Source organism: Elaeis guineensis, chromosome 13, assembly GCF_000442705.2.
Source record: "Elaeis guineensis isolate ETL-2024a chromosome 13, EG11, whole genome shotgun sequence".
Taxonomy (NCBI): Eukaryota; Viridiplantae; Streptophyta; class Magnoliopsida; order Arecales; family Arecaceae; genus Elaeis; species Elaeis guineensis.
Window position 1 is genome coordinate 70814297 of NC_026005.2, and position 19057 is coordinate 70833353.

Sequence of the window (19057 nt, forward strand, 5' to 3'; positions counted from 1 at the left end):
TGCGGCGCAGGCCCAGCACGGCCCATAAGGTCCTAGGCCAGGCACGGTCCAGGCCAGGCACAACCTGCGTGCTGATCCGATCTTTTTTTTTGAATTTAAATATATATATATTTTTTATAAATTATAAAAGAGTTAAGAAGTAAAATAAAAATAGATGTGGGATTTTTTTTTGCAAAAATAAAAAAACATCTTGTAATGGTGGGGGGTTTGGCATGGACCCCTACCGGTTTATTAATAACAATCAAAATGGTATAAGAGAGGGAAGGGGGCTAGGCCCGACCTCTGAATATAATGAGGAAGAGAGAAGAACTTGAGGTGACTCACCTCAATAATTAAAAGGTAAATTTAAAAAGTTACAAAAGTAAATCCAATTACGAGGATGCCCCTTCTTGTCCACCCTTACAAGGGATGTGTTTGCATAGTTTATTGAGTCTCAATCAACCAATAGCTATGCACAATCCCGAAATTTTAACAACTTTAGCTAGTACTAACCCCGATGATTTCTTGCCAGCCCATAAACCTTTTAAATTCATCTATTTGGGTATAGAAAATTTTGATGGTCTCGAGAGAATTAGCCACGACAAGTTAATCACACATTGAACTCAACTCAATTCATCTATAACTATACTCGGCCTCTTTCAAGATGTTAGGTAGATCTAATAACATATAATTTTTTTTCCTTAACATACAATTTAAGCAAGGAAGAATTCATTAAACTCATAGAAAAGTTTATAAATGACACATCAGCAGATCCGTTCGTTATTAGCCATTGGAGCCGTCGCCCAATGTTTTAAGAATGCCTAATGGCTAGTTACGGCATAACAACTGGTACGAAGTCTGCACAATGATTTATATGCGTGCGCTGGTGCGCCTAAAAGTAGAGGCTGACACTAGTTTGGAGAGGTTTTTCCATTTTTTTCTTTTAATATAAAAGTAATGCTTGCTCTAAATTCATAGCAGTGATGTCAAAGGCATCAAAAGGCGCACCTTAGGTGCTCAGGCGAGGTGCCAAAAGGGGTTATCGTCCCTTGATGCTTTAGATGATGCCCTTTTACTGAGGCACACGCCTTTGGCACCTTTTAGGGCCTTTCTCAATGAGGAAAGGTGCCTGCCTTTGGCGATTCAATGAACTCTACGATTTTTTTTTAATGGTTGAAGATGATACAGTCTTTGGTGATGAGGATGAAGAATTGACATGGGGGCCTGTAGCAAGGGCAGTAGGTGTTGGAGAAGCGAGTAAAAAAAACTAGAAGCCAAACCCAAAAAGCTAACTCAAGAGCAAAGTCAAAAATAGGATCAAATTCAGCTCCTAATATTAAAGAGATAGAAGCTGATTCAGATGAGGCAGAAGAAGATGTTGAAGGATATAAATCCAATAAAAGAGGAGAAAATGAAAGTGATGACAACTATGGAAGTGGAACTGAATTTGATGATTTCATTGATGAACTTTAGGCTTTAGGGCTATTTCTTTTTGTTTCATTTATATGATTTCACTTTAGGGCTGTTTATGTTTTCTGTTTTGTTGATGAGACTCCGTTGATGAACTTTAGGGCTTGTTTTGTTTTCTATTTCATTCATGAATTTAGAGCTGTTTATGGCTTATTATCATATACTTTATCTTGAACTAGTTGAGCATTTTACTATTTTATATATATTTTATGCTTAAGTTATTAATTATATGATAATTCATATTACAATAGTTATCTCTAGTTGTTATTTGTTTATATATCATATTTTTTACTTTTTTTTTTTTTCAATTTTAGCGTCTTATTTCACTCGGGCGAGTGCTTTTTTAGCGCTCTTGCCTCAAGGTGCTAGACCCTCCAAGCACCTTAAGGGTGCCTTTCGCCTTTCGCCTTTGGCTATCTTGATTCATATACCTCATTTACCAATCATACCTTACTATATATATATATATATAAAAAGAGAGAAAGAGAAGAAATTAATGACTCCTGGACCAAGAAAAACAAATATTGTAGAACTATGGAATCCTAGCATTTTTATTTTCCCAAATTATCCCTAAAACTAGCCATTTTATAGTTGTTAGGGGGGGTTAAAATGGTAAGAAATTAAAAACTAGCCGTCATCCAACCCAAAAAATAAAAAAAAATTGAATGAGCCATTACGGGCCGTGCCTGGCCCGTAACGGCCTTAAACGGACTGTGCTAGGCATGGCCCATAGTGGCCTTAAATGGGTCGTGCTTGGCGCGGCCTTAAATGGGTCGTGCTTTGCACGGCCCGTTTGGGCTACTTTTTTTTTAAAAAAAAAAGAAAAGAAAAAAAATGGGCCGCCCATCAGGCCCTCAGGCCTAACGGGCCATGGGCCGTGCCTGGCATGGCCCGTCGGACCCTGGGCCTAGGGTCGTGCCAGGCCAGGGTTCGGGGTAAATGGGCCATGCCTGGCACGGCCCGGTGCCCATGTATAACTATAAACCAACGGCTCATAGTGCTAGCAAAAGTTTAAATTGCATTTTAATTTCCAACCATGTTGATATGTGTTAGCTTGTTTTGTAGCACATCCCTATTGTATGCTATCATGTAGGTCGATATACGTAGGCATACGATTTAATTGCACATCTGCAAGGAAAGCTATCTGAAAATGATTATGTTCTTTGAGGATGAAGCTTTTATTTGCTTGTTTAATTTAATACAATTCTCGTTCATGTTAGCTGTACATTAGATTTAATATTACACCTTTAAGATAATTAACATGCTAGATTTCTTTGCCATTTATGTTTGTCACCAAAGCAATCATAAATTGTGAGAACCAATCCCATTGGACCCCATTTAGCCTGAAGCCGGCAAAGCCTGCCGACTTCACCGGAACTTAAAAAAAAAAAAAAAAAGAAGAGACGTGCTTGGGGGGGGGGGGGGGAGAAGATGACTTCTCTTCAAACAGGGGAACCATGTTTCCTATTAATCCATGGCCATGGGGGTGGGAAGATAAGGATCATGGGTGACCTGGTAAAAGCCGTGCGTCAGTGAAAGAGATTGGATCAATTACGGTAGTGAGATCCGGCTTAATCTGAGGATGATCAACCCTATCCCTTCCTTTTCTCTTCTTATAAAACCCCTCCTCCATCGATCAATTCCACTATCTAAACCTCTCTGCCTCCCTCATCCCTTTTCCCCATCCGCAATGGTCATCGTGCTGCCATGCCATTGCCGTTGCTACCTCCCTAAAACCCTAATTTCTTTGTTTAGACCCATCATCGCCCTGTTCTGGGAGTCTTCGGGTGAGATACCGCCAGAATCCATCCGACTGGCTGCTGCCATTGCTGTCGCCACCACCTTCGATAAGTCCCTCTCCTTCTCCTTCCTTCTGGCCCTAGGTGTCATCACCATGGTGGATCCCCTTTTCTTTTTTTTCTTTCAAGTTCTCTGTCATTGTAGGTTGGACTGCTCCCTCTGGCCGTCGCCGTGTCGCCACCGTAGGTCGCTCGGCTGCCTCACCACCAATCCCTTACCCTCCTGTCATCGCTTAGGAAAACCCAAGAGACCTTGGGTTCGGTTAAAGAAAAGAGACGAGGGAAAGAAAGAGAATGAGGGAAAGAGCAAGAGAGAGAGAAAGAACGGAAGAAAAATAAAGAGAGCGAGGGACTCAATTTTAGTAAACCTAACCTATTAATTAGACCCAATCTAATTGAGGTTAGGTCAATCGAACCGAATAAATTTAACTTGTGAATCAACTCAATCCTGACCTAGATCGGGGCCGGACTGAGATTTTTTTCATTTAATTTTCCTTAATTGAAGGATAATGGCCCCGATAATTTGTTTGATCAAAGCCTTCATCGCCCGAAGAGTATTGGATCTAGGGATTGAGTCATGTGCCACTTTTGAATTCAATTAACTGTAAGTTTCCTCTTATCTCTGGGTTTGTTTTTGTACACATTCATGTCTTTAAAAAATATAGATTTTGTGTATAAAATATGAAGAAATTATTAAAGTTTGAAAGTATGTATTTATGTATGAAAAATAATTTAAAAAGTTGGATCAAGCATGATGCCACCTTTGCGTGGTATAAATTTTTGGAAAGGATGATTTTCTTATATTAATATTGTCTGATTTTTGAAAAGAAAATTATACATGTTTATCTATGCATGAAATTTCAAATAAAAATTATTTTATCGCTCTTTTGGAAGATATGAAAATTTGAGTTGATACTATTACAAAAATAAATATGATTATTTATGAAAAATTGATTGTGGTAAAATCATGAGAAAAATTCTCTAGTTAGACTATAATCTGGATCTAGCCAACGGGACTGATCATTGGCCACATGTCAGAAACTCGTTTCTCTTGGGCCTAGCCGATCAGGGTGGATCGCTGGCAGAGTTAGTCCTCCTGAGCCTAGCCAGTTGGGGTTGATCGTTGCACACGCTGATGCGTCGCGTGTTTCTTGCTTTGGGACTAATCTCTTTGTCTTGTCATGGGGCAAATCATGGTCGTGTGAATTAGAGCTAGTTCCCTCTTGGGCCTAGCCAGTGGGGTTGATCACTGGTACACGTTGATGGATCGGATGTTCTGTATTTAGGAGCTAGTCTCTCTTGGATCTTGTCACGGGACTGATCATGGCCGTAGTCAACGAAGATAGAGAGATTTTTAAAGATTATTGTGATACATGGCATGTCTTGAAAATTCAAACTATATTAGTATTTGCATCTATTATTGTATACTTGGAAAGAAATTTTTAATTATGTTTGATCCCTTAGAGGTATTGGTAACTTACTGAACCCGTAAAGCTCACTCCTTTTCTATTTTTTTCAGATCTAGAAGATTTTATTTGGCTTGAGACCCGAGCAGTGAGGAGTATAGGATTTTAGAGGATTTCGCTAGTTTATTTTTTGAATAAAAATTGATCTTGATTATGATGAGATATTAATGAACTATATTTTATTTGAATAAAAAAATTATTGGATTTGTTTTCACAGCTGCCTGAGTTGGATTAATGAGTGAGAAAAAAGGCAGATCTGGCATATTCTTTAGGACCTTGTCCTAAGGAGTGTGCGGCCATCACGTGTTCGATCCGGATACTAGATTCGGGGTGTGATAGAGTAGTATTAGAGCTTAGGTTAAAGATTATAAAAGCTTAGATTAGTGAGAGTGGGGTAGAATTAGGATCCTGATGATTATCTCAAATTAATTATGGGTGTTTAAAGTCGATTAAATTGTTACACAATGTCTAAGTTCCCCTTATGGATATAAATTATAGTTCTTCGGATTGAAATATAGAAGATTGACATGGATTAAATTTTGAGGAAGACATCGAGGTTAAATAATTGATATTGGAGGAAATATATATTTTGAGTAATATAGATTGGTTGTATTTTGTTGTGCTAAGCATTAGATTTATTTTAAAAATTTAATCTGGATATGATGTGATAGCAATCTTGAATGTATAGAAAATTATTAGAAGGCTATAGTTGTTTTGATTGATAAAGAGAATAGAAAGAAGGTAATCGAATGAATACTCAAGGATATTATGACTGAGGAAGATTTCTATGATCATGGTAAAATTTGGCTAAGAAGAATATTTTATTTACCTTATGTTGTGAGGGGATCTTCTAAAATTGATTCGCTTCTCTAATGATGCTCTAGCAATTTACAAGATGATGTGGATAGGTTAGGAGTTGATTATCTCAAAAGAGAGAGATTGATTATAAATTGTCTAATTGAATTGTCAAGGTGATCTAAAGTTGACTTGACTTAAATCAAGATTTAGAAGTTGATATCTTGATCAAATAATGGTGCGAATATGGTAATTATCTCAAGGTATAATTATAATCTATTGTACTTGACAACAAAATCTTTGCTTGAATTTTATAGAATTTAAATATTTGATCATTAAGAAATTTTGGAGAATGTTAATCAGAGTCGCGTAGTGGAAGTGCGGTGGTTTGGTCATTTAAAATTGATCAAAAACATTGATTGCAGTTTGATATATATTATGATAGAAGATATGATTCTTCACAAAAAAAAAGAGGATTTTATTCATAAAAGATATGTAAGTACTACGGATTCCTAGGCTAGTCATTATATGACTATACTGGTTGTGTTAAGGAATGTTTTGACCACCTTATATCTAAGGTTAGTTGATTGTTGATTAAATTTGGTCTATTAAGTATTTGAATAAATCCTGCTTGATTCGTTTCCTCCTTATGATCTTGACTTCAACATAGGAATCATATATCAATACTTTATTTTCTTGGATTTAATTTTTATAATTCAATTTTAAGATCATTTCTATAATTATGATGGACCATTGTTGCCTAAAGCCATCATTATATAATCATGATCACCTTCATGGTCATCTGATTATTTGATTTTAATCAAGGTGGACCATTATTTTTCAAGGAATCAAAACTGCATCATAGTGTTTATGCCGAATTCATTTCAACTCTATTCCAAATATAATTGTAATCTTGCTATAGGATTTTTGTATCTGATTGCTTCCAACTCAATCTTATATGACTGCATTTATCACAATCTTAGAATCTTAGTCACTTAATTAGTGCCGATCTTATTAGTCAGTATCTTAATACTAAATGCGATAAAAAGTTTTTGATCATACTGATTTTGATCGAGGAGATACAAGTCTTTATTTGTAAATCAAAAGGGCAAAATTCCAGAATTGATGTGGAGATGTCAAATTGTGATGTATTCTTGTGATGAGCCTGTGCTTAGGTGTAGATATGTGCATGAACATTGTGGTTGACCCGAGTGGTCGGATTGCTTGCCATAATATGATCATGTATTCATTATGATAGAAATACCAAGCCAGAATAAATTGGTACATGTAAAGTTTGGGTTGAGCATCTTTAACTTGAGAAGAACTAGATTTTTCAAATTTCGAGGATGAAATTTTTTTAGGGGGGAAGAATGTGAGAACAAGTCCCATTGGATCCGATTCAGCGTGAAGTCGGCAAAGCCTACCGACTTCATCAGAACTTTATAAAAAAAAAAGAATAGGCGGTGGGGGGGAGAAGATGACTTCTCTTGAAACAGGGGAACCATGTTTCCTGTTAATCCATGGCCGTAGGGGTGGGAAGATAAGGATCAAGGGTGACCTAGTAACAGCCATGCGTCGGTGGAAGATATTGGATCAATTACGGCAGTGAGTTCCGGCTTAGTTCGAGGATGATCAATCCCATCCTTTCCCTTTCTCTTCCTATAAAATCCCTCATCTATCAATCAATTCCACTATCTAAACCTCTCTGCCTCCCTCTTCCCTTTTTCCCATCTGCGGCGGTCATCGTGCTGCCATGCCATCACCGTCGCTACCTCCCTAAAACCCTTATTTCTTTTTCTAGACCCATCATCGTCCTGTTTCGGGAGTCTTCGGGAAAGATACTGTTGGAATTCATCTGGCTGGCTGCTGCCATTGTCGTCGCCACCACCTCTGATAAGTCCCTCTCCTTCTCCTTCCTTCCGGCCTTAGGTGTCATCATCGTGGTAGATCCCCTTTTCTTTTTCTTCTTTCAAGTTCTCTGTCATCGTATGTTGGACCGCTGCCTCTGACCATCGCCATGCCGCCACTGTAGGTTGCTCTGGCTGCCTTGCCACCAATCCCTCACCCTCCTGTCGTCCCTTAGGAAAACCCAAGAGACCTTGGGTTCAGTTAAAGAAAAGAGATGAGGGAAAGAGCAAGAGAGAGAAAGAAAGAATGGAAGAAAAATAAAGAGAGAGAGAGAAAGAGAGAGAGACTCAATTTTAGTGAATCTAACCTATTGATTAGATCCAATCTAATTGAGTTTAGGTCAATCGAACTAAATTAATCTGACTTGTGAATCAACCCAATCCTGACCCAGACCGGGGCCAGATTGAGATTTTTTTTTCATTTAATTTTTTTTAATTATAGGCTAATGGCCTCGATAATTTGTTTGATCAAAGCCTTCGTCGCCTGAAGAGTACTGGATCTAGGGATCGAGTCATGTGTCACTTTCGAATTTAATTGACTGTAAGTTTTCTCTTATCTCTGGATTTATTTTTGTATACATTCATATCTTTAAAAAATATATATTTTATGTATAAAATATTAAAAAATTATTAAAATTTGAAAGTATGTATTTATGCATGAAAAATAATTTAAAAAGTTAGATCAAGCATGATGTCACCTTTGCATGGTACAAATTTTTGGAAGGGATGATTTTCTTATATTAATATTGCATGATTTTTGGAAAGAAAATTATACATGTTCATCTATGCATGAAATTTTGAATAAAAATTATTCTATTGCTCTTATGAAAGATATGAAAATTTGAGTTGATACTGTTGCAAAAATAAATATGATTATTTATTAAAAATTGGTTGTGGTAAAATCATAATAAAAACTCTCTAGTTAGACTATGATCTGGATCTAGCCAACGGGACTGACTGTTGGCCATACATCAGAAATGCATTTCTTCTGGGCCTAGCCAGTCGGAGCTGATTGTTGGCAGAGTTAATCTTCCTGGGCCTAACCAGTCAGGACTGATCGCTGGCACACGTTGATGTGTCGCGTATTTCTTACTTTAAGACTAATCTCTTTATCTTATCATGGGGCAAATCGTGGCCATGTGAATTAGAGCTAGTTCTCTCCTGGGCCTAGCCAGTGGGCTGATCACTGATACATGCCGATGGATCGGGTGTTATGTATTTTAGGGCTAGTCTTTCCTGGATCTTATTACGGGACTCATCATAGCCATAGTCAACGAAGACTGGGAGAGGTTTTTAAAGATTAGTGTTACACATGGCATGTCTTGAAAATGCAAACTATATTAGTATTTGCATTTATTATTGTATATTTAGAAAGAAATTTTTAATTATTCTTGATCCCTCAGAGATATTGGTAACTTACCGAGCCTGTAAGTTTCACCCCCTCTTTTATTTTTTTCAAATCTAGAAGATTCTATTTGGCTTGGGATCCGAGCAGTGAGGTGCATAGGATCTTAGAGGATTTTGCTTAGTTTATTTTTAAATAAATGTTGATCTTGATTATGATGAGATATTAATGAACTATATTTTATTTGAATAAAAAAAATTATTGGATTTGCTTTCACCACTACTCGAGTTGGATTAATGATTGAGAAAAAGGTAGGCCTGGCGTATTCTTTAGGACCTTGTCCTAAGGAGTGTGCGGTCATCACGTGCCCGATCCGGATGCTGGATTCGGGGCGTGACACTAGTCCCCATAGAGTCGGCCATATAGTAGGTCGACAAGTACTTGTGTAAGCCCAATGACTCACATATCTGGCTTTGTTCTATGGGGTCTAAGCGTTTTCTAGTTTTGGGCTCTCTTAGTCATATTTTGTGTTCTATGGTTGAACTATCTCTGTGACTCTCCTTTTGTTGGCATCACATCTTGCTAGTCTCTTAGTTATCCACTATGTTACATAAAGCCGACAGGTTACCTAAGACTTGGAGTGCCCAAATCCAATACTTCAATGTGAGTGATAAGCGGGATGCATGGTCTATGGGTCTTCAGGTAGAAGTTCCTGTAGTTTAGATGGATCTGACACTTGGACATGCAATTACACCTGACAGTCATTCCTCAAATCCATGTAACATAGGTCATGCAGCATCCTGTGATTTTTGTTTGAATTGTAATATTAGATATATTTGTAGTATTTAATACATTTGGAGTGTTGAACTTCTCACTGCAACATCCTTTCAGTCATCATCATTGTCATATAAGTATAATAATTTTGGTGACCATTATTTTGATGTTATGACAGACAAAAGCTTTACTCGAAGTAGCAGCAAAGGTCAAGCGCATCATTCTACTCTCTGGAACACCTTCTTTGTCAAGGTTGTATATGAACTAACCCTCAAATTCCTTCTTATACAGCTCTTTTCTTATTCAAATTCAAACTTTTCTGAAAAATTGATAAGTCTACTTGTCAAGGAGTTAGTCCTCCAATCATTTTAACACTAAGTAGGACTGCAGATCACGAAGTGAGAAATTTTCGCAAGGAAATATTTGGGACATTTACTCATACTAGGGAGGCTACATAGTTCCCCACATTGTTGTAAGGTTGTCTACTGAAGCTTGTAGGCAGAATATTCATCATCAAATTGTTGGAAAACCATTATTTTTTTTCCTAATTTGGAAATGCAAAATTAAATATATTATAAGCTGAAGGCAGTGGTACTAAATCAAGTAGTTAAAAGTTCTGCATGTATATTCAAATGATATTTTGGATGGTCCCCCCATTACTAAAAGCTCTCAAAAATTAAAATAAGTGAAGTTTATGAAAAATCTGAAGAAACAAGATGGATATATGTTTTGAAGAAATGCCAGAAGGTTGTATAATTATAAGACACATTCTTCCAAATGATTTAGTTTTATTAATCACCAGCTTCACTATTTTTTCATTTTTCTATGAAGTCCTTATGACATTGTAATCAGGTTCTCTTTACCTCCATGATTCTTTTATATGCCACCTCTGTTTAAAAGGGCCAACTTACAAGGTTAAAACTAGAAAAGGAGTTACTTTCAATTAATTTTTTTTATTCACAATTTTACACTTATATTGGATGGTGAGATATGGAGATTCATTAACAAAAAATGCTGAGAAAGTGTTGCACATTTTTCTTGTCGGCTTCATGATTATGTTTGCGTATTTGGATGTAACTTGACTACATTATCAAAATAACATGACATGGCTCATTTCTTGTTCTAAAATGTTGCATGAAAATCATTCAACATTATGCCATGGAAAACAGTGTCATACATTGTAGTGGAGACTGAAGGATGAGGTGCTAGACATGCATCAGAATGCAAATATGATGAGTAGTTTACGAAGTTTGATCATGGAAATGACTTGTGCAGAGGTTAACAATTGGTTCTGCTCCGAAACCCTTCTGCTATATAAAAATTCATTTTCGTTTTGCTACAGCGCTATGCACATTATACACCGTGAAAATACATAGAAAATTTGAAATTTGAAGGAAAAAAATTCGGTGAAGAACTATCAACATTATGCCATTGAAAACAGTGTCATTTTAGTGGAGAATGGATGACGAGTCAGTGGACATCCATCAGAATGCAAATTTAGTGCTAGTTTACAAAGTTTGATCATGGAAATGACTTGTGCAAAGGCTAACAATTAGTTTTGCTCCCAAACCCTTCTGCTATAAAATAAATTTATTTTGATTTGCTGCAACAGCATGCACCTTATGGCTTGTACACTGTGCAAATACCTAGAAAATGTGAAATTGAAGGAAGGAATATAGGTGAAGAACTATCTTTGAAGACAGATAAGATGATGACGCAAGTGGAAGGAAAAATCTTGAATCATCTGATTCGAGGTTAATTGATGTCAATCTTTGGTCTAGTGCATGTGCAGATTGGGTGTAATAGTAGGAATTAGGATATATAGATTTCAAAATGCTAATGCTAATGGGAACATTTTTAGGAAGTGTTTGCTTCTAATAGAATTAAGTAGCATATCTGATATATGTGATAAAGTTTTAAGCTTGGCTTTTATGATGGTTTCACTATGAAGAAACACATGCTTCTATGTTGATTGAATCAAGGTTAATGTTCACAGAGAAAAAAGAAATAAAATGTAGAATTGAAGTTAAAAGTTTTCAGTCAAGCTGTTGACTTTTGTTATGTATTAGCATGTTGTCTACATGAAATATGCCATTGTCATAAACATCTAATCTGGTAGTAGACAAAGCCATAAAATTAAAATTACAACTTCAGCTCAATTCTTTTAACAATGCCCTTGACTCTGATCGCATCATCTTTGAGGCAGCTTTTGCTTTCCATGAGAAAAGCAAGGAAGGATGTGATAAGCTCATTTTGATTTAAAGACACTCACACAGAAACCTTCATGTAGCTGTTATTTTTTCTTAGGACACTGAGAGTTTACCTAATGTATTCAATTGCAATTTGCTACCCCCAAACTACCCAGACACATGCCACCTAACCCTTCCCCTCTGTTAGAAATGCGTAGTACAGATAAGAACCTTGTTTATTATCTTGTAACTATTAGGAATGCTACTCTCTCTAAATGAGATACCATCTTGTTGTGCAGAATTCCTTTTTACATGATTCAATCCAAGTTTCCTACTGTTATTTTGGCAAATTTTACAATGTTAATTTATTTTTGGCTTCTCCTAGGTGATCATAGGCCCTATGACATTTATCATCAAATAAATATGTTATGGTAAGTACTTTGCTCATTATTGTATCTTTGTTGTCTTTAAATTTGAGGAATGCTGGAAGATGGTAAAGTTTTACTAATAATTCTCCTTCTGCATTTTTTAAACTTCAGGCCTCGATTGCTAGGAAAGGATAAATATGAATTTGCCAAGAATTATTGCTTAATGACACTTGCTAAAGGCCAACAGGGAAAAGTTTATAAGGTACCTTGAGAATAAGTAATAAATATTTACCACATGATGTTCCTATTGCTGAAATGCAGATCTTATTGGTTACGTCATTATAGCAACTAGATATACAATATTCTAGTTGCATGCATTGTAAAACTTCTTCTTTCTCCTTCCCTAGATGGTAATAAGCATGCATGGCAACCCAACACTCGAGGGCAAGCCAATAGGCTACACAATCTCTTAAGTTCTTTTCTGCTCAGTAACCTTTTGCTATAGTAGTTTTTATTGCTGTGTCATATGGTGGGTCAAGTATTTTATTTTGTTTTATGTTTTTGTGATTCTTTTTTTGTTGTTTGAATCAATCCTCATCCATCAAATTCCTTGCAGGATTTCTCAAAGGGTGTTCGACTGGGAGAGTTGAATGTATTGCTTAGGCAAACCCTCATGGTGTGTTCTTATCCCTTTTACCTATGCCATCATAGGTACCTTTGATCTTGTTTTCATATGATTAATTCTTATGTCATAGAGTGTTGCTGTCTTCTGTAATTTTCCTTATTTGTTGTATTCTTGATATTTTTATGAATCCCACATACATGTTGTTGGATCCTCTTGCTTAATGTTCTAAATTATTTGGTTATGGCAAAGTTTTTGTTTTACTGTTTTTCCCATCTTTAGATTTCTCAAAAGAATATTGTTCATATGCGTGGATGTATGTATGTATGTATTGTCTGCCGATGGATAAAAAGGTGATTGATTGTTCTTTGATCATAAGGCAGATGTAGTGATTACAAGTTGGAATGAAAATAATCAAAGTATGTTTGAGATATATAATTGCTGATCTTTATGAACATATATTTAGGTTCAGGTAGTCTAAGATATTGGTATATGAAAACTTGGAAGTGGATAGTTTGTAGATGAAGTTAGTATGTCAGTGAAAGATTAGTGGAGGTTGCACTTGGAGGAGAATTACAGTGTATAGAATGCTAGAGCTTGTCAACAAGAAGGTATTATCTTTGACAGTAATAACATTAGGAGTTGGATTATCTTGATTCAATGTTTGACTTCTGTAAATTAGTATTCTTGTTCTTGTCTTGTTTCTGCAGGTCTTGTTTGTAATTTGTTCTTGATTTGTGGTATCTAACTTATTGTGGCAAATGATACACATCAAATGCTGAGCTGCAAATGAAAATTTTATACATGCTTTATTCATCTAGAGAGAGAGAGAGAGAGATAGCATTTGGTTGTAAGGAGGTGGTGGTGGAGGAATGTTAATGGTTATTAGCTGCATGAAGATTTGTGAGTTCATGTAGTGATTAAGGTGCCATGTGAATCCTTGATGTCAGAATGTGTTTTATTGATGTGAATTATTCATGTTTATGGAGGATTGCTGGGTCTAGCTGCAAAACAGCAGAAGTATTTCCACGTGTTAGTGCTGTGATGTGGTAATTTAGTTATGGGATGGAAAACCTGGAATCACATATGATCTTGACTATATGGTGCACGTGTACATGTTGCTTAGTGCTGTTATTATCAGGCACTGGTTTTTGTTTCTGTTATTTTTTTTCTTTAAAGGATTGAAGGGATTTTGATGATGGAATATTCTTCAGATCAGCTGCATCATGTATCTACTTAGTTGGCATCTAATAGTGTGTTTAAAGGACGTCATGATGTGCTTTTATCACTGAATGCTGGTCTAGCTGGTTTTATTTTTATAGATAAGGCGTTTAAAGGAGCATGTGTTGGCACAACTGCCTCCAAAGCGTCGACAAATCATCAGGTTGAAGCTGAAGGCAGCAGATATTCTCCTAGCAACTACAACATGTAGGGTAAGCAAAAGGATTTCTCTTAACGAGGAACACCAGGAAGTATGTTTGATGGACTGTGGCTGTCACCAAAGTAATGCTGATGGAGATGAGAAATTGATGAACTTTAATGTCTCTCACGGTAATTTTTTAGTTTTTATGCATAATTCTGTCTTGTTATCATGTCTCTAATGTTGCATTCATGAATCTGTCAGATGTTTTTACCAGCAGTTAGCTGTAGATATGATTGTGTTTTCTGGTTCTTTTGAACTAAATCCAGCTTGATGGTCCTCTAAAGCTACAGAAAGTTATTATCTGTAGTGATGAATACTTCAGCTCATTGGAGTTTGCTTGGGTTTTCATGCGTCTAATCTGGCTATGCTATCAGAGGACATGTTGAAGTTCGCTAATTTTCACTTATTTCTTGGATTCTTTTCAGATAATGACTACAAAAGAACTCCAAAGCTGCTCTCTGATCAAGAAATTGGTATTGCAAAACTATCTGGATTTCGTGAATGGTTTTCCAACCATTTGATAATTAGAGAATCAGAGGATGCTACCAGCTTGGACATGGGATTTGGTTCCCAGAAAACTATAATTTTTGCCCATCATTTAAAGGTTTTAGATGGAATTCAGGTTAGTCCTTTATCTTGATTTATTTATTTGCTATTTTGATATGATACAGAAGCAAGGTTGTGAGGACCCACGGCTTTTCATTACATTGCGCTAATGCAAGATTTTCTGGTGTTGGTTGTGTCATTAACTTGTTGTTGTGCCCACCTTGTTGTTAATTATTTGAATTTGTTGATTTCTCTGAATGGTTACGACAGAAAAAATTCTCAAGGGAACTTATTTCAAGTTCATGAGCTTGATTCACATCTACACATTTATGTGATCTTTATGGCAATGCATGGGCATGCAGATATAGTTCTTATTTTGTAATGGTTATGGATTTTCGTTCTGGTATTTAAAATCCATTTAGGGAAATGTGGATCTTCAGTTTGGTATTTGAATCCTTTAAAAGAGTAAAGTACATATAATATTATGGGTTCAAAAGGTGCCGCAATATTTGGTGTCGTCTTTTTTGACTGGAGAAACAATTGGTATCGTCAGTACCATGCAGTTCTAACGTGAACCTGGCACAGTATGGGTGCTGGATCAGTGAAACCATGCTACTGGTATGTACCAGATGTACCAGCCCATATTTGTGTGTGCTGACAACACTGTGTTAACCATATTGGTTGATACTGATGGTTTTTCATTCTTTTTGATACTGTCAACTTTGGTATGCATGTGCTGTCTGTACGAGTGCGGAAAACAATACCATACTGTTCCAATGGAAAAACAGCATGAGGTTCGGTATTGGTATTTAAAACCTTGTATAAAATTCTTGTATCTACAAGGACCTTCTTAAACCTTTTCTGATGTCTTCTTTTTAAAGGAAATCTGGGTTCCAACTGCAGGCATCTGTTTAGAGTCATATTATTTATGTAAATGCCCCCTTACTTGTATGTTGGGTTACTGTTGACCCAGGTTTTAACATCTCAGATTGCAATTTATGCATGTCCCTGGCACAGGTAGTTGTTTGTAAATTTCGGATCTAGATGGTGATGTTTGTTTCAGGTATCCAAAAGAGGGGAAACGGTATAACTTGCTTTCGGCGTAATATTTCTTTTTCCTTCTTTTGATCTTCATTTGAAAGGTGAAACCTGTATAAATATTATAATTAGATTTATATTGTTGCCAGTCGTGAATGATGATGAGAAACTTATACTGCATTTTTTTTTTTTTTTTACTTGCGACCATTCAGGATCAACTTTTTTGTCATAATGGGATGAAGTATATGACCTTGCCTTCATGATTCACAATTTAAAGGTTCTTGGTTAATTAATGGCTATATCATGTGAAGTGTATTTAATTAACAATAAGTTATTTAAATTCGAAAAGATTGTCAAGTAAACACTCTAATTTTGGAAAAGCAGAAATTGAAAGCTACAACTATTGCCATTTGCAAATTTATTATTTTCAGGTCTTTGCATATTTAACCTCTCACTAGTGTCTGACTCAATGACTAGGATTTTCCTTTTCTGGTGATTGCCAGAAGCATCTCTTTTGAGGTGTATTTTTTCATCCATGGGCTGCACATAACCTGATTTAGCATGAGGGGATGAATTTATGGAATGTTATATACATGTAGGGCTTGTGCATTCTCTCTAACCCTATCTTTGGGTGTGCCTTCTGAAGAGTTCAATCATGAATGGTTAAGACTAGCATTACTTGTTCCATGCTTTAGTCAGGGCTATGTAGATTGCACTGACACTGCTTGACAGGTGTCTAGGTTGTAGAAACGTGAATAGCCAGTCAGCTTAGGAAGTCATCAATAGACTAAAAATGCAATATTGAGTTTGTTTATAGCCTAGATATTTAATAGACAAACCTACTAGATTTAGGTATTGTTGGTCAAGTGGTGCATGCAAGAGAGCCAAATAGGGTGAGATTAAGATTAGGATTAAATATTTAAACCAGATCCTTTGCTTCTTTATTTTTTTTACCAGTAATGGATGTTCATGTGAATCTTTTATTGCTCTTTGATATATCAGTTGTAACCATCTAGCATGGACCTACTTTGTATGGTCAAATAATCATAAAAAATAATGCAGTCTTCATGGCATTGTGTTGCTTGTAGTCTATGATCCAGAATCCACGACTAGTATCTTGAAAGCAAAGTTATCACTTGGACAAAATCATTTCTCTATTTTTAGATCAATTCATTTTGGAAAGTTATTGATTAAGAAATGCATATGTAGTTAGTTAATGTTCACATTCTTAGAATTTGACCTTTATCTGAGTCAAAATCTTTTCTCATTCCCATTTGTGCACCTGATTAGTTAGTGAGAACAATTCCATGAAGCATGTTCTATAGGTATAGATATCTTGATTTAGGTATAACATAGCTGTTATATCAAAAGTTATCTTACTGCTTTTTTCTTGACTTTTTGCAAATCTTTGTGAATTTTGGAGGGTTTCTCTTTGGTTGCATGAGCTTAAAACTGGGATCAACATTTCAGAAGATTGTAAGTTGTAAGTCGATGTCCATGAGGCCTCCACGCGCCTAAAAGAGTTTGTGGGCACCTAGAGGTCAAGGTGGCCTATAAATAATGATTCACAAAATAATAAATATGAGAAAAGTGTAAAAAAGATATGCTTAAAAAAATAACATAATGTCATAACATTATCAAATAGCAGTGATTCATGGGAGCACAAGCTTGGCGATATGCAATATAAATTCATAGATTGATCTCATCCTTCATATTCAAACGTGGTACAAAACATTAAAGCACATCTCTGGACAATTTTAAAATATAGACTGCATCCAATACAATAGACCTTCCTATGCTCCACTTGACCACATAGATTTCTTGGGATGCTCCTCTCTTGCCTAAATTTGTCTTGTCTAGGAATATGGCATCAATTGTGGATGATTGGCGTCTTGCTGACAGCTGGTTACAAGATTTAATCCTTTCAAGGGGACTTCTGAACTTCAAGTTATTTTCTATTAAACCCTTATTTATATGGGTTCAATCTTGGATGAAAATTTGATGATGCACATCCCGATTTTGCACAACAGCCCTTGAAATTTAACTTATTATGCTTTCTTTCCCCAATTTGAACTGTAATCCTTCTGTTCAAAAAGAACTTATTTTAATTTTATTTAATGCTTTATTAATTTTATCTTATTTGAATCTTGTAGGAGTTTATAGTCGAGAAAGGAATCAAATTGGTCCGTATTGATGGCAGAACACTTGCTAGAGACAGGCAACAAGCCGTTGAAGCTTTTCGTCTATCAACTGAGGTGCATATTTTGGTCTTCTTTTTGTCTTTCTAATTGTAGTTGCATGATCAAGATGAAACCTTTCACTTCTGGCTGTGTTACAGAACATTTTTCATAAGTAAATTTATAGTTTAGCTTAAGATCTGTGGATGCAAATTCTCAGTCACTGTTTGTTTCTACCATTAGCTTCTATATGATGTCTTGTCCATTGTCTAACTTGTCACCATGCTTTCCATATCTGTATCAGGTCAAGATTGCAATCATTGGGATAACTGCTGGGGGCGTTGGGATAGACTTCTCATCTGCTCAAAATGTTATTTTCTTAGAGCTGCCTAAGTCTGCATCAGAAATGGTTCAGGTTGATTCTTTGGTTTACTTAGCTGTTATTGTATGAATAATTTGATGCTGAAAATCTCATTTGTTGACTGTCTTGATTCATTTAGTTCTGTAACTTGATAGTCTAATATTGTTAATTATAACATTATGTGTGACAATGTAGTGTCAGTGACTTTGATAAAATTTATGTACAAAAATAAATGTTGAACTGAGAATCATTTAAGTGAATCTTTTGTATTGGCCATTAGAATAGAAGATCTCAAATTGTGTGTATGAGAGAGAGAGAGAGAGAGAGGAGAGAGATGGGGGGGGGGTTAGCTTGGAAAAAGCAGGGCAAATCTGTTCTGATTTATCAAGCATAGAGAATTTTTAGAATTGATTTGACCTGCCTACTTTCTGAGCAATTCATGAGGATTCAAGAAATTAGTTTTTGACTCATGTAGACTTGTTGCTCTGTTTGCCAGGTTTTGATGCCTTACCCAGTTGGCAGTGATTGCATCATATTATGTTCATGCTTCATGTAACAAAGGGAAAAATATTTCAAAACTTTCGGGACATTTCAGACCATTTTTGGCTTACTATGTATTGAACTTCACATTGTACATTTTTGATGACTTATATCAAATGCTCTTATCTCTACAATCTGTAATGCTATTGCATCAGCATGGTTGGATGGTAGCATGAAGTTTGCTCCAATGAGTGCATCTGTTTTAGTAAAGAATCCTTTCAGACAATGTTTATTATAATTAAAGAAATTGAGAGCATT

At 36.0% G+C, this 19057-nt stretch overlaps 1 protein-coding gene across 1 annotated transcript in view; it reads left to right on the plus strand.

Annotated features, from left to right (window-relative positions):
• The window catches only part of LOC105055998 (uncharacterized), a 41877-nt gene that overhangs the window by 12979 nt on the left and 9841 nt on the right, over nucleotides 1-19057 (plus strand). The window contains 8 exon segments of the mRNA XM_073248094.1: nucleotides 9714-9787; nucleotides 12120-12155; nucleotides 12264-12354; nucleotides 12709-12768; nucleotides 14037-14265; nucleotides 14563-14759; nucleotides 17875-17976; nucleotides 18203-18313. Coding sequence (XP_073104195.1) covers nucleotides 9714-9787; nucleotides 12120-12155; nucleotides 12264-12354; nucleotides 12709-12768; nucleotides 14037-14265; nucleotides 14563-14759; nucleotides 17875-17976; nucleotides 18203-18313 — 900 coding nt within the window.